The sequence below is a fragment of the Abramis brama genome (assembly GCF_963993115.1).
Source record: "Abramis brama genome assembly, chromosome: 17".
NCBI classification, from domain to species: Eukaryota; Metazoa; Chordata; class Actinopteri; order Cypriniformes; family Leuciscidae; genus Abramis; species Abramis brama.
This window is the reverse complement of record NC_139979.1, coordinates 27,916,926-27,932,359: the sequence shown is the minus strand read 5'-3', so window position 1 is coordinate 27,932,359 and position 15,434 is coordinate 27,916,926. Positions and strand designations below refer to the sequence as shown.

The 15,434-nt window shown below is 36.3% G+C and overlaps 1 protein-coding gene across 2 annotated transcripts in view; it reads right to left on the bottom strand.

The window, feature by feature from the left end:
* cdkal1 (CDK5 regulatory subunit associated protein 1-like 1) overlaps nt 1-15,434 on the bottom strand; it is a 390,498-nt gene that overhangs the window by 337,932 nt on the left and 37,132 nt on the right. The window contains exon 1 of one of the 2 annotated variants that reach the window (XM_084088460.1): nt 14,865-15,194. The exons of the other annotated variant lie outside the window; for it this stretch is intronic. Coding sequence (XP_083944586.1) covers nt 14,865-15,021 — 157 coding nt within the window. The 5' untranslated portion in view covers nt 15,022-15,194. Of the gene's footprint in view, nt 1-14,864; nt 15,195-15,434 lie in introns of those variants that run through there. 2 annotated transcript variants of the gene reach the window in all.

The following is a 15,434-nucleotide window of genomic DNA, read 5'->3' as shown; positions in this document are numbered from 1 at the left end:
GCCTTGTCCCGGCCGTGAGGAGGGGCCAAGTTTGAATGTTGTGTTTACAAAGTTACTTAATATCCGGCATAGTGCACTTTAACCTTTCTGTTTTGAACATCATCCAAAAAAAACAAGTAGTCATGTTGTTACAAATCTGTATGAATTTCTCTTTATGTGGAACATAAAAAGACAAATTGTAAATATGTTGATCACTGGTTTCCATGTAATTACAATGAATGGGGACTGAAACTTTCAACCTTCAAAAATGTTTGTTTGTTTGTTTATTTGTTTATTTATTTATATTTATATACAGTTGAGCCCAGAATTAATCATACCCCTGGTAAATATGATCAAAAATGGCTGTAAAAAATAAATCTGCATCATTTATCCTTTTGATCTTTCATTCAAAAAATTGGCAAAATCCTAACCTTTCATTTAAGTAAAAGAATTGAAAGTGGGGGGGGGAATCACATTATAAAATAAATGTTTTTCTCCAAAACACGTTGGCCACAATTATTCATACCCTTTTATTAAATACCTTTTTGCAATCTCCTTTTGCCAAGATAACTTCTGAGTCTTCTCCTATAATGCCTGATGAGTTTGGAGAACACCTGACCAGAGATCAGAGACCATTCCTCCATACAGAATTTCTCCAGATCCTTCAGATTCCCAGATCCATGTTGGCGCTGCTTCTCTTCAGTTCACTCCACTCATCAGGTCAGGGAACTGTGACGGTCATGGCAGAAGCTTCATTTTGTGCTCCTTAACACATTTTTGTGTTGATTTTGATGTTTGTTTTGGATCGTTGTCCTGATGGAAGATCCAACCACGGGCCATTATAAGATTTCTAGCAGAAGGCGTCAGGTTTTGATTTTTTATCTGTTGATATTTGATAGAATCCACAATGCCATGTATCTGAATAAGAAGTCCAGGACCTCCAGCAGAAAAATAGGCCCACAACATATAAGATCCAATGGTATATTAAATTGTACACATGGGGTACTTTTTATCCTTGTGTGCACCAAACCCATCTAGCGTGTTTGCTGCCAAAAAGCTCTTTTTTTAGTTTCATCTGACCACAAAACCCTGTGCCGTTTGAAGTTCCAGTCATGTCTGACCACTGAATATGCTGGAGTTTGTTTTTGGATGAGTGAGGAGCATTTTTCTTGAAACCCTCCCAAACAACATGTGGGGATGTAGGGATGTAGGGGTGGGGATGGTTGTTTGATTTCTTTTTTAATAGGCTTTCTGACCCCAAGACTTAACTAATCTCTGCAATTCTCCATCTGTGATCCTTGGAGAGTCTTTGGCCACTCAAACTTTCATCCTCACCGTCCATTAAGAAAATATAGACACACTTCCTCTTCCAGGCAGATTCGTAACATCTTTAGTTGATTGGAACTTCTTAATTATTGCCCTGATGGTCAAAATGGGGATTTTCAATTCTTTAGCCATTTTCTTACATCCACTTTCTATTTTGTGATGCTCAACAATCTTTTGATGCACATCAGAACTATTTTCTTTGGTTTTATTCATTGTGATGGATGATTAAGGCAATTTGGCCTTTGTGTTTCCTCATATTTAAACTCCTGTGAAACAAGAAGTCATAGCTGGACAATTTCATGTTCCTAGTCACCCTGGTGTGCTACAAAAGGTAAATATTAATGGGAATATACTTCAGAGATATTTTATTCATAAAAAATTCTAGGGGTATGCATAATTGTGGCCAACGTGTTTTGGAGAAAAACATTTATTTTGTAATGTGATTTCCCCCCCCATTTTCAATTCTTTTACTTCAATGAAAGGTTAGATTTTTGCCAATTTTTTTGAATAAAAGATCAAAAGGATAAACGATGCAGATTTATTTTTTACAGCCATTTTTGATCATATTTACCAGGGGTATGATTAATTCTGGGCACGACTGTATATATATTTATATAACCCTATCCCTATATATATATATATATATATATATACACACACATACATACATACATACATGCATGCATACATATATACATACATACATGCATACATACATACATACATACATACATACATACATACATACATACATATAAACTAATTATTTAAGTCACATGATAGCTGTGTGTAAGGAAAATACCAAAACGTAAGTTGGTTAATGATTAATTGCGTGCAATGGAATAATCGATTAATTGAAATCGGTCTGAAAATAACCATTCACAAATCAGACGTAGCTACTTAACTTTTGATCTGTTCATCACAAAAAGCCCCAGTCCTCATTCACAATAATATTCTTCAAAAAGAATTCACCCTCTGTGTTCCACAAAGGAAAGAAAGTCACAAGGGTTTATAACAACATGAGGGTGTGAACTTAGTGTGTGAACTATTTTGTTGATGGAAAAACACTTTGGAGCAAAACTCTGGCAGAACTTCAAAAGGTAAGGCTAGCTGAGCAAAATGAATCATCCAGCTTAACCAAAAGAGGTTATTTGATCGCATTCTGTGTGCTTTCACCTTGCTCATTGGTCCCTGGATACTGGAAAAAGCCATACTTTGATCATCATTGGTGACATTGTCCATTGGAGAGCAGAAATATGATTTTATTAGTTAGAAAGCACACACAACATCAGGACTGAGTGAGAAGACCATTACAGTAAATCATACATCCCCATGAACCTCTCCATTTTCAGCATGCTCTCCGATGTCCACCTTACCGACAGCACAAAATTGTGGCTTTGACAAAGTGGATGGAATATCTTTCCCTATGGGTGATAATATTACCAGCAGGTGCAAGATGGTCTCATCTGTCACAGGAGGAGGACCTGTCTGATAGTAAGTGCTTGAATTGGAAACGCATGCAACACAATGTCAACAAAAAAACACATGAAGACATGAAGAGAGCAGATTTCAGAATGCATGTGCTAGAAGGCAAGCTTTCATGCTCTGCGCATCATGAACTGCACAGGTACCTGGGTGAAAGAAGGTAAATATCTGAGTCTTATTTCTCCTCCCATCCCCCTGGGCTGAGATAGGTGACAGGTATTCTGCGGGGTCTCACCCGTTGCATGTGACATCAAAGAGATATTTTTAAAGCGATTGAGGTATCCACAGTGGAGACCTTCTACTTGGCCTTCCCTGTTCCCTCCAGCCACCTGTTCAGTGTGCTCACCTGCTGCAGGTACAAAAGACGTGGAGGGCCGACTGCCTTTAAACTCCTGCACAACTAGGAAAGATTCTCCAGGGGAGAGAAAGAGAATATGAATAAAAAGATCAACTGAAGGAAACGGATAGAAAGGCGTGGGGGCACAGGGGCACACTGGCATGAAAATGTCTATTTCTCAAGCATTGCCAGCTTTATTCATAGTTTCTTTCAAACTAAAGTGTGCACACTGGAAAACAAAGACAGCACAAGACAAAGCTTTACTGCAGAGAAGCTTTTCACCCCTTTCTGTTGTACCCTGGTAGTCTTGCCATGTGCGTTCCATGGCACAGGGTTTTAACTCTGCCAAAAAAATAATAATAATACTTTATGCACTGCATAGTCAGACCAAATTTCCCCACGTAACAGGGCCTAACAGGGAATAATGAAATTCCCAATAAATCAAATTAATTGCATGTAAAGGACCTTACTGACATGTGTTCTGTGACACATTCTTGAAGCCAAACACTATTTCCTTGACAGTGCTTGCAATGGGAAATTAACCCTCATTATCACAACGTGTTTGTCTACTTGTAATGAGACTACAGAAAGAAACATCTATATGTGTTTGACATCCTTGTTTATGTTAAGTAGTTCTTGGAATGTCACATGATATGGCTGTACAACACAAGTCTCATTTGGGGACTAAAAGCGCATAAAACACCCTCCAGTTTCAGTATGAATGAATCACAGAGAGTGTTCAGTGGTGCTGCACAGTCAAAGCACAGGATTTTGGGTAAACATTTAGTAAATATTACTCCTCTCTATAGAAATTTGACAAAAACATATGAGAATCTATCAATATTTCTCCAAATGTGCACACTTTTGAACTATAAGCCCAGAGGGATGTTGTTTTGTCAAGCACTTTCATAATGACCGTACAGGAATTATTTTATTTTTTTTCTGAATGGGAACTGCTGACGGTCATAATTCATATTAAATGTATCAGAAAAAAAATGTCATAACAAATTAAGACATAACTGCCACTATAAGATTTTCAGAATAAAATAGGTCAAATACTGAAAATTGAGTTGGGATCTTTTAATGATGTATAGTTTGTCGAGGTAATTGCAATCATTTACATTAAAACTTTGAACTAATATCAAAGAATGACAGTGTGCCGTTGTCCTCGTGAAGTTTAAGAGGTTAATCAAATCAATCAATCAAACAAAATGGTTCATAGTTCCCAAAACTGAAAACAATTTAGGTCATCTAACTCCCAATTCCCAGCCATGCAGAGACAATGCAAATGAGATGCAAATTCAACAAAACTAAAAACCAGTTAAGGTATGGGAAATAAACACAGAAGAATTTAGCTTCTTTACATTTGCATATTGCCCCAGGAGGCTGTTTGTAATCACATGCAAATACCAGCACTGCTTTTATTTCTAGATAAAGAGAACCTGCAAACACCAAAGAACTAAATGCTTACATGAGCCTGAGTACAAACAGAATATTATCTGACTTGTATGAAAGAAGGTGAATTATCTCCTGCAGATGAATGAGGGCCAGACAATGGGAACTGGAAAAGCAGGCATAAAAACATTTTGAAAAGAAAAAACCTCAGTGAATGCTGGCTTCGGATTACAGCCGCTCAAGCAAGGATATCTAGCCTACTGTACATGCATCTGCAACATGCCGACTGGTCTCCCCCTAAATGAAAAAAAATAGAGCCAATATGTAGATTCCTGTTTAAACTGAACACACAAGGCTTGGCTGATCATTTTCAAGCATCCAACAGAACAGTGCACCCATAAAGATCAATGGGATCACAATGTGAAGGGTGGACAGGACATCCAGTCAAACGAAGTCTGAAGACTCAAAGCACTCTTGCGAGACCATGTCTTCCTGTCTAAATGATTAATCCAAAGTGACATGAAAATGAAATCACAATAACCCCTCAGAGGCAGCTATGAATCCAAACATCCCATTTTATTAGCAGTGTTCTTAAGAAGCTGGGAAAATGTTCATGGGGTTTTTGCAGCCATGTCCATCTTGAATTTTCACTGATAGTTAGGGTTTGATTAAACAGGATGCAGCAACACAATGATTAAAAAAATAATAATAATAATAATCATAAGAAAGCATTCCCTCTTCCGGTTAAAAGAGAAGTAAAAAAAATCTGTATAAATATGGTTTACTGTCATGAATCATTGATAAATCATGTCAATAAATGACAGGACAATTTCAAATGAACGTGAAGACTTCATTTGCAGCTCAAAACCTCATTTATTCGAAGCATTTATCTTAAGAACCTTTCATTTTTATCATTTATTTCTATAAGATGTTTAGCCTTCTAACCTAATGCTTGCAGATTAAAACATAAGTGTTTGATTTATTATACCACAACAGCAAAGAAGTGTCTTTATATAAATTGTATAATTTATATTTTGATAGACAAATAAAATTGTCTCCACATTAAATGGACAGCAATATATTTAATCATGTCTGGCAATTTGAAAAATTTATTTTTTTGTCTATAAAAGTTAAATAAACATTTAATGATTTATAAGCATTTCACAGATTTCTACACTAATTATATAAAACTAAACTGTCAGTACACAATAGTTATACAAATTAACTTCATCTATGCATTTATTCAGGGCCGGCCCGATGCATAAGCAAACTAAGCGGCTGCTTTTGGGGCAGCAAATAATTTATTTAATATGTTTTGTGACAGTTTGTTTTCAGAAGTTTCAAAGAGTTAGTAAAAGAGTAAAGAAAAAGTTCAAACTTTTTTATTTAAGTAACAATTTAAAAATTATTTGTTTTAAAAATTATCACAAAGTATTTATTTTGTATTAATACATAACCTCATTGCATTCATTTATAATGTGACATTATAGCGTGACATTTGTGTCAATCTTCAAGCACAGGTGACTCTGTGTGGTGGGAGGGGGCCCCCAAATCAAATTCTGCTTAGGGCCCCCAAAAGGCTCGGGCCGGCACTGCATTTATTTCCATTCAAAGAACTGGAAACTGATAGAAAAAGACTGGCTTAAAAGATTCATCATCATGTGGCTCCATCAACATCACAGCCTTCACCTATTCAGTTGAAATGGCGAGTTTAAAGGGATTAGAATTTGTTGTCCCAAGTATCATAAATTCATAAAACTAAAAATGTTTGCTCAGAATGACTAGAATGGCGCATTATATAGGCATAATAGTCGCAATGGGCCATTCCAGATACGAATAAAAAAGTGCATCTGCTAAAAAGTGTGAGACAGGTGAGACAATTATTTGGTCAAAATCATTTTAAAGTTGCCACTTTGTGGCTGATTTTTACTCAAATTGGTTCACATTCATTTTCACAAGATGTACAAATATATAAATTGTATCCATTTTTGTAATTGTTATATCCGCGAGTCTGGAGAAACAGGCGTTTATTTATTCATTCTCAGTGTTGAGAAACGTAGCCTTCATGTGTTACGTTATTATTACATGTTCGTTACTTATAGTAGAGCCCGACCGATATATCGGCGGGCCGATATTATCGGCCGATATTAGGCATTTTCCTAACTATCGGTATCTGCATTTATAATGGCCGATAAATTAATATTTAAAAAAATGCAGCGTGCAGTGATTTATGTAAGGATGGCGCTGCCAATAAAGCACCTAAAAGCTGTCACAAAGAACAGGCAAAAGTGGCAAAAAAATTACGGCCGCGTCCATGTAGACACAGTGTTAAAGCTCATTCTGCTACGTTACAACATCAAGCAATATTCCAATAATTTATGTAATTATAACACTTTATATAGGGCCATTTTGCATTAAGAGTAGCCAGATGGACACGCGAGACGCGACATGTTCAGAATTAATACACTTTTAGTAAACTACAGAACAGCGCGAGCGGGAAGCGGCGCACCTCACAGGCAGAGAACGCGTCCGAGAATGGACACTGCATTAGTGATATAAAACGCACACACACAGGTCTGTTAAATTAAGCAATACTTTTAAGGTAGTCTAATATTTTTCTGACTAACAAAATTACTGACACAGTAAAGGGTAGATTTAAATAAAGAAAAACGAAATTTAAATAAAGAAAACGAAATTTAAATAAAGAAATTAAACGAAATTTAAATAAAGAAAAACGAAATTTAAATAAAGAAAAACGAAATTTAAATAAAGAAATTAAACGAAATTTAAATAAAGAAAAACGAAATTTAAATAAAGAAAAACGAAATTTAAATAAAGAAAAACGAAATTAAGTTAAATTAAAAAACGAGATTAATTTAGATTGATAATAACGGGTAAAAAGGCTAATACATTTTGTTTCTATTATTCCATTTTCCACAATGTCAAAGCAACACAGCTTAACCCAAAACACAAGCTCAGACATGCACTTCGTCCATACAAACTCCGCTGTTCTGCGCTCTAGCCAGAGAACACTCCCGTTGCTGGAACACTTGTGCGTCGGTTCTATTTCTAGCTTGCATGCGTTTTCCGCGTGGCTCGAGCAGCGCCTGAGAGACGCGTCTCACGCAGGCAGTGTGCAAACTCCAACCTGTTAACATGGGAGCCGAAATAAAAACGGCCATGCCACGCAGTCAGTGTGTCGCCGGCCTTATTCAAGCGCGAATGAGAACCGTTTCGCGGGGGATCCCAGATGTGAAAAAAAAAAAAAAAACGAATGTCAAATTTTCAAATCGAATACCAACCCACCGAACGAATATTCTAATATTCGGGTCCAGCCCTATAGCCTAGTTTCACGTTTAGTACATTTTGCTTACTACTTATTTAAAATAGTATAAAACTACTGTACATATGTAATTATAAACGTTTTCATTATGATATTATTAATTTTACTTTACTAAAAAGATCTGAGTTCTTCCTCCACTGGTAGATATTAGAGAAATTAAGATTAAAAATAGAAGATAAGGTTTTGTCAGTGACACTTTTGATATATTTATTGATACAAGTTATGTTTTAAATAACGTGACTAAATTAAAAGACAAAGTCCTTAGTGAAGATTATGCAACAGTATTTAGAATATAATATAATATAAAATGCAATGCAAACTAGCTTGGTTACAGCTCAAATTCTCATTATATTATTCACCCTGCCTCCATTACATATCTTTGTCACACAAGTGTTTGATCAACACATTTGCGTGATCATTGCAAAACGTTTATATATTTATTCTGTTTATACTGTGTATTCTATATACAGTACCCATCAAAAGTTTGTACACACCAATTGGAAAGTGTGTCCAAACTTACTGTACTATAATACACATAAATAATATTGCTACTGTATTATAATATACACATAAATAATATCGGCCGATATATCGGTATCTGGCTTTTTTTTTTATCGGTATCGGCATCGGCGCCCAAAAATCCATATCGGTCGGGCTCTAACTTATAGATTAAAAAATACCGTTGTAGCCTATCAGTGCTGCGCGAGCTCTCTCTCACAAACACGGACACGCACACAGAGAGAGAGAAGATCATTGTAAAATGAAAATTGACGGGCTAAGTTTAAATTTTGTTCTTGCTTGTTTGTTTTTTTCTGTCAAAATGTCAGAAAGCATTTTGTATTATCCATCCGTGTTTTTAAAATTCGTTAAATGATGAACATTTTACTGTTAACACAGCCCTCATTATATGTCGGATTCGTCTAACTTATACTTGATATTATTTTTAGAATAAGTGATTCGTTATGCTATTATTGGACTCCTGTCTATTCATTGTCAACTGTTTTCTATAAATATGTTTGTATTGGCTAACATTTATTCAGCTAATGCGTGTCCTGTTTCAAATGTGCAATGTTCAAACGCAAAGACAGCATGTCACAAATAGAAGTCCTTTTCCCTATGGTATTTAGTATCATATTTGGATATTGGAATAATAAATTAAGTAGCCTATCCTAATTGTACACACTGTTCCTATGTTGTTGTTTTTTTACTGTTTTCTAGGGGTTTCTTAATTTTAGACAAGTTGACCAGCACACATTATGCAATGCAATTCAATGCAATGCAATATAATGCATGTGTAAATTTGTTTTGCAGACAGAAGATTCAGCAATCCATACATAAGACAATCCAAAAAGCATCAAAACAAACAGTAAACATAGAACATTAAAATGTAACATTAAAAAACAAAGCGTAAAAAACTTCTAAGAAAGATCATAAAAAATGTGCCTCTACACATCCACTTATACATAAAGTGCATAAAGTGCCGTGCTTAGCAAAGAGTGCCATCTCCTACTATCTTTATTTATTAATTCTATGGCTGCAGGTACAAAAGTATTCCTATATCGTTTGGTTCTCCACCTAGGGGCCACAAACCGACATCCAGAGCGTAGGAGCTGAAACTTAGCATGTAAAGGATGAGAACAGTCTCCGATAATAAAACTCACCTTATGCTGTAGCTTATTGGAATAAAGACTTACAAGGTTGGATTGAGATTCACCTATAATCTTACTAGCCCACCTAACAATTTGGTTCAAAGAATTTTTGTTCTTCAAAGACAAATAACCAAACCAAGATACAAGGGAGAACGACAAAACTGATTCAATAAAGGCCTGATAGAAAAGGGTCATCATAGATTTGTCAATCTATCATCACTAGAAAAAATAAACTGTAAAATGTCTATTTTTTTGTGTGTCCACTTACAATCGAAACAAAACATTGCATAATAAACAGGGTGTGCTTTCTGCCTCTCCGTGAACTTTTTTTCTGGAGCACGTCTCTAAACTTAAAACTCAGCGAATACTATTCACCCAGGCATGAGCAATATATCTTTATAATCATTTAAAATGATTTAAAATTATTTTTACTTTAATATTTGACCACAGCTTTATAATACAAATGCTACAACGACTAATTTCTTCAATATCATAACATGAGAACATCAAAACTTGCAAAATCAAAGAGTTATTACTACTACTTTTTTTTAACAAATCAGGATGAACTGAAATGTGCCTTTCAAAAAATATTGACATTCACATTTATCTATCATGACAGCTGAGATAATGTTTATTAAAAGACAACAGTGTTAATGTAAAAGTGTCATTTTCAGGCTTATGTTCTAAACAGAGCTACACAAGTAAGCAATCTGTATTGTATAAAGCACTATAGAAATAAAGGTGACAGCTTATTCTATGAATCACTAACTGCGTTATAGCGACCTTACTGTGTCAGTGAAATATGGGTTGTGGTTGCGGAGCCTCGTCTAAATGCTATTATAATGACTAATACAACATGAGAACATCAAATCTATTTAATACAACATGAGAACATCAAAACTTGCTAAATAAAAGTGTACTTTTTAAATCAGGATGAATTGAAATGTGCCTTTCAAAAAATGTTGAAGTTCAAGTTTATAACAGCTGAGTTCATTAAATATCTACTTTCCGCTCAATTATGCACAACTCGTCCGTGAAACAAGTCACTTACATTTTTTTTGCGGATCACTCGAAATGGGTCAAATTAAAAATCAAATAATCTGGAAAGCCCTACACTCAAGCCCATCATTCAGTGTCTGTGATGCACATTTTGCTCCAATCAATATTAGATCATATGATGATCCAATGATGAGTTATGTAATCAAAGGTTATTTTATTTGAATATCTGCTAGTTACCCTATGGGTTGCACCTAGCATATATCCTTAATTTCATCTGTGTGCAAGTTATACAAGAACAGAAAGCAAGCTATAATTTATAAAGGTTAACTAAAGTCTGGGTAATGGCCACTACTTGATTTAGGCCTACAGTATATCTTGATCTTGACTGTCTGTCACCATTGCCTGTCACAATAACAACACTGTAAAAAAAAATAAAACCGTGATTTTTATGGTAAAAAACCGGCAGCTGTGGTTGCCAGTACTTTACCGTCAAAAATACGGTAGCAACGTTATTGGTTTTACAGACTTAACTTAAAATTTACAGTAATAAACCGTAATTCATCATCTGATATAATGTGAATTTAACATCCTATTGAAGTATTAATATCTGTTTTGTACCATTGTAATACACTGATAACCAACAATCACAGCAGTGATGACAGTCACATGATCAACCAAAGCTCATCACAAGCAGCTCTTCCACAAGAAATGTAATACTAATATATTAGAAGCTGCACAGTGTCATTCACACAAACATTAAACACCATCATGGTAACACAAATTAAATTTTAAAAATGCAATAAACATTAATTTAACAACATTAAATGTAACATAAAACCCTAATGTACATAACTGATTAGAACAAACTAAGAAAACTATGAAGAAAGTTATTTTAACAAAAATAGATCAAATGTGAAGTGTCACGCAGGGAATTGTGGGAATGTCAATTTACAGTTTTTCACTGTAAATTATACAATGAGTTGTTCTTTTTCACTTTCAAAAACTGTAACTGTAACATATAGTATGGAAACTTTCTGTTAACAGGGTGTGCTTTCCAATTAACCAATTAACAGTTTTTCATTGTAGCATTTTTAGTCTTTTACCGTTAAAATCACGATAATTTTTTACAGTGAAGTTAAGAATATTTAGATACTGGAATAAAACCTTTGCTAAAAGTAAAATTAGATTTTTCCCTGACCTTCTTTTCTCAATAAAGTAAGGGTGCACACAAAAAAACAAACCCTACTTAGCAGTCAGATGTCCATGTAAACAAAGGCACAGATGCCTCAACACCCCGTATCTAGAGGAGTATTTTTTTAAAAGTTGAACTTCTTTTAACTTGAGCGCCACATTTAAAACGCTGCGTCATGCACAAGATGCTGCAGAAGACGCGAGTGCAATGGTACCATGTCCGTCTAGCACACTTTTACAAAGGAAAACCAATGGAAAAACAGCGCACTGGAATGCAAAAATGCATTCTCTGCGAAAATGAACTAGACACTCGACTGCCATGTCCCGTGTGAAACGGCCTTAGCGCTAGTGGTGAGCGTGCACCATTTCGCACCGGAACAGTGGATTGCGGCTTTAAAACCAAGTGCATTTGGACTTAGTCTTCCAAACTACCTGAAGTTGTCAGGAAAACACTATAACGCCTTGAATGACGCCTTTTTTCACCTGTCGATGTCCTCTCTGCGTATGAAGGAACTACCTGAGCCCTGCTTTCACCTCTGACACTGAGATGACGACAGAGGCAGCATGATCGGCCAAATGTTGGTGACATAAATATCCATGTAAACATAATGGGCAATATATCACGGCACCAAAAATTTGAGGTCATGTCTATATATCGTACAATAGGCCGATATATTGATTATAGCAAAAGGCCTAGCTAATATGGCAATAAAAACAGATACATTCCAGTGCATTTATTCAATAAAGTTACAACACATCACAATATAATAAATGGATTGTCTAAAAGAGACTGAAACTGAGCGAGAAACATCCAGTGTGTTCCGAGACCGCAAAACTGCAGATTCCATTTCAACAGGTTACATCTCATTGAAATACTTAATCACTCAGATCTATTGTGAAGCGTGCACACAGCTGTCGCTGCTTGGACTCCCTTCTGCCAGATTGGTTCAGATACAGTGTTCAAGTGCAGTAAAACTACTAAATGCGTTTAAAAAAGTGCATTTGCTGGAAGGATGTCTATTAACGGAGCACAACATGCAGCAACTGTCATTTGGACAGCCACACTACTAGGATGGTTCGATGAAGATGGATGTGCTTTCGACTGCTAGCCTATTTACTCTCCCCCTGGCCGTCTGTGTGCTTCAAACAAGGAGAAATTCATCTAAACAATTAAACCAAGCAAGCAATCAGGTCACACCTCCAATAAACCTCTAATTTACAACATTGACCAGACGTTCCTCTGGGTGTTTCCGCTGCCTGAACCACATTTGTATGTAACACTTTTCTCTTCCCAGAAAGGACAAGCGGAGACATGCTGACCTGATAGAGTGAAGAGGAACAACGTTCCTGTCGATCGGCCCTGACAGTGAGATCAGTGAGAGGCAGATTATGGCCCTCAAATCCCAGAGTATTATTGATGAGGGATTGGTGAACTGTCATGGCAGTAAAGCCAGATCCCACTGCATGGGATGTTAATGCAGTCAAAGAGGGTCATTTTAAATAGCCCCATGCTCAAGGACACTCTGGGAAACAACCGCTCACAATAGGTAAAAATGCCTAGCAAGTTAATGTCTAATCAATACCAAACCACAGATTGACTCAAAATAAAAACAATCATTTGCTTAGATCACTTTACATTATTATTCATTAGGGCTGGGTATTGACACAAATTTCAAAATTCGATTCAATTTCGATTCACAAGCTTGCAATTCGATTCGATTTCGATTCCAATTCAATATTGATTATTTTGGATATCAGGTACAATACATGGCACATTTTCACAATGAAAACAAATCTAACTAATGCTGTAAACTATGGGAGTCAGTTGTAGCCTATAGGCTTCATTAGCCTACTATTATTGAAGGTAAAAATTAACTGATTTGTATACAAACACTTAAATTACACTTATTTTTATAATAATTAAGTTATGAAATATAAACATTTAAATGGTGACTGTCATAAAAACTTGCCAGATTTATGGTTTGGATATGGATATGGTTATGGTTTTTCTGAGGTAAATGTGACGTTACATGACATTGTGCAAAAGCTGTTTTACTGACGTCTTTCCACGGTTGAAACACTGATTGTGACACCATGTGACATGATACGGATTTCGATAAGTTGTACTCTACCTTTTAACACACTTTCAGGTGCTCATTCATGTTTATCTCGCGCGGTAACTGGTATTATTAAGGCGGAAGAGAAGATCATGTGCGCTCCGCGCTGCTGCTGCTCTTGAGCTGAGCTGCGCCAGAGCGATCTCACGCCACAGCGCCAAAATGGTATTTATGTTTTTGAATTTCGTAAGAAAATGGACGCAATTTGAAATCTGAAACTTTGTTTCATATCAAAAGTAACAAAGCACAAAGATTTTGCGATTTATTGGATGGGACGCGCGCTACAATGTTCCATTCATTCGTCAATTGAGAACAGGATGACTAATCGATTCTTGGGATTTAAGAATCGATATCGGTTTGTAAAAATGAGACTCGATTAAAATCGAGAAATCAATATTTTTTACCCAGCCCTATTATTCGTGTTATTCACTAGAAATATTCCCGTCAAGAAACTTGTTAACCATAAGTCATATGGGCTACAGACATACCTCTATGGTGCTTTTGTGTCCTTTGAAAAGCTTGAAACTATAGGTTTGAAAATGAACAAAGACATTTGCTTTCCTGTTCCTTGGGTTAGGGTAGCAAGGTAGCCAAGGCTCACATAGCCTTAGGTCACAACTGTTAAACCGGCCGGTAAGGTGGCACAAAGATGGGAAAACATGCAGTCCCACAAAAAAAAAAAAAAGTACATGCCTTGGCAATTGATCTGCTGTTTTTGGAGGATGTTTTTTCCTATCCCTTCCTGTTTCCTGTCTATGTCATCATTGTCCAGATATATGCATATGTAGCAGCTTGTTTTCTCACTCAACATCACGTGTCAAGTCAAGTCACCTTCATTTATATAGCGCTTTTAACAATATGGATTGTTTCAAAGCAGCTTTACAGAGATAATAGGAAATTACCGTAACAGATTGTTAAGGCTGTACAACAGCTCTAGGATAATAGGTTAGTTTTAATTGATTGATTTACTTCCATTGCGAAGATCATTAGTTATAAACTTAGCGGCCGCTAACACAACACCGTTCTAACAGGAAAACCCTTACCGCGCTCCGGCCACCCATCCACACAAAACAGTGCCTGGTGTCTCAAGAAGGCACTCCCTGAAATAGGTTTGAAGGTGCAAAGGTGATTATCCGTTATCTCTGCGCAAATCTCAAAAATGCAAACCCGCAAAAACGCAGACGTCGCGCCCATGCACATTACGTGTTCAGTCCAAAGGTATGCGCGTATGAATATATAGGTTCGCAGTGTGTAGTCCTTTACAAATCAACCCTCAATAAACTACTTGTCTGGCCTTTAAAATGTTATAATACAGAATGTTTTTGTCGCATCTGCGTAGCCACGCGAACCGGAATTATCCCGACAACATTTTATCTGTACTGAGGTAAAGGGAAGGGAAGGAGGCCTTCACAGGGGAGAGACTAGCTGACACTTCAGGACTGCGTTGACAGGTAAACCTCGGATAAACTGAGAGACTAATATTAGCGTAGACTTCATCCTTCTTATGATGTAACAAGTACAAAAGGATTTATGGGAAGTGTTCCCAGTTCTGGCTGATCTAATCTATGCAGCCTAACATTGAATTAAAGAAAGCCTATAATGTGTTATGTGCT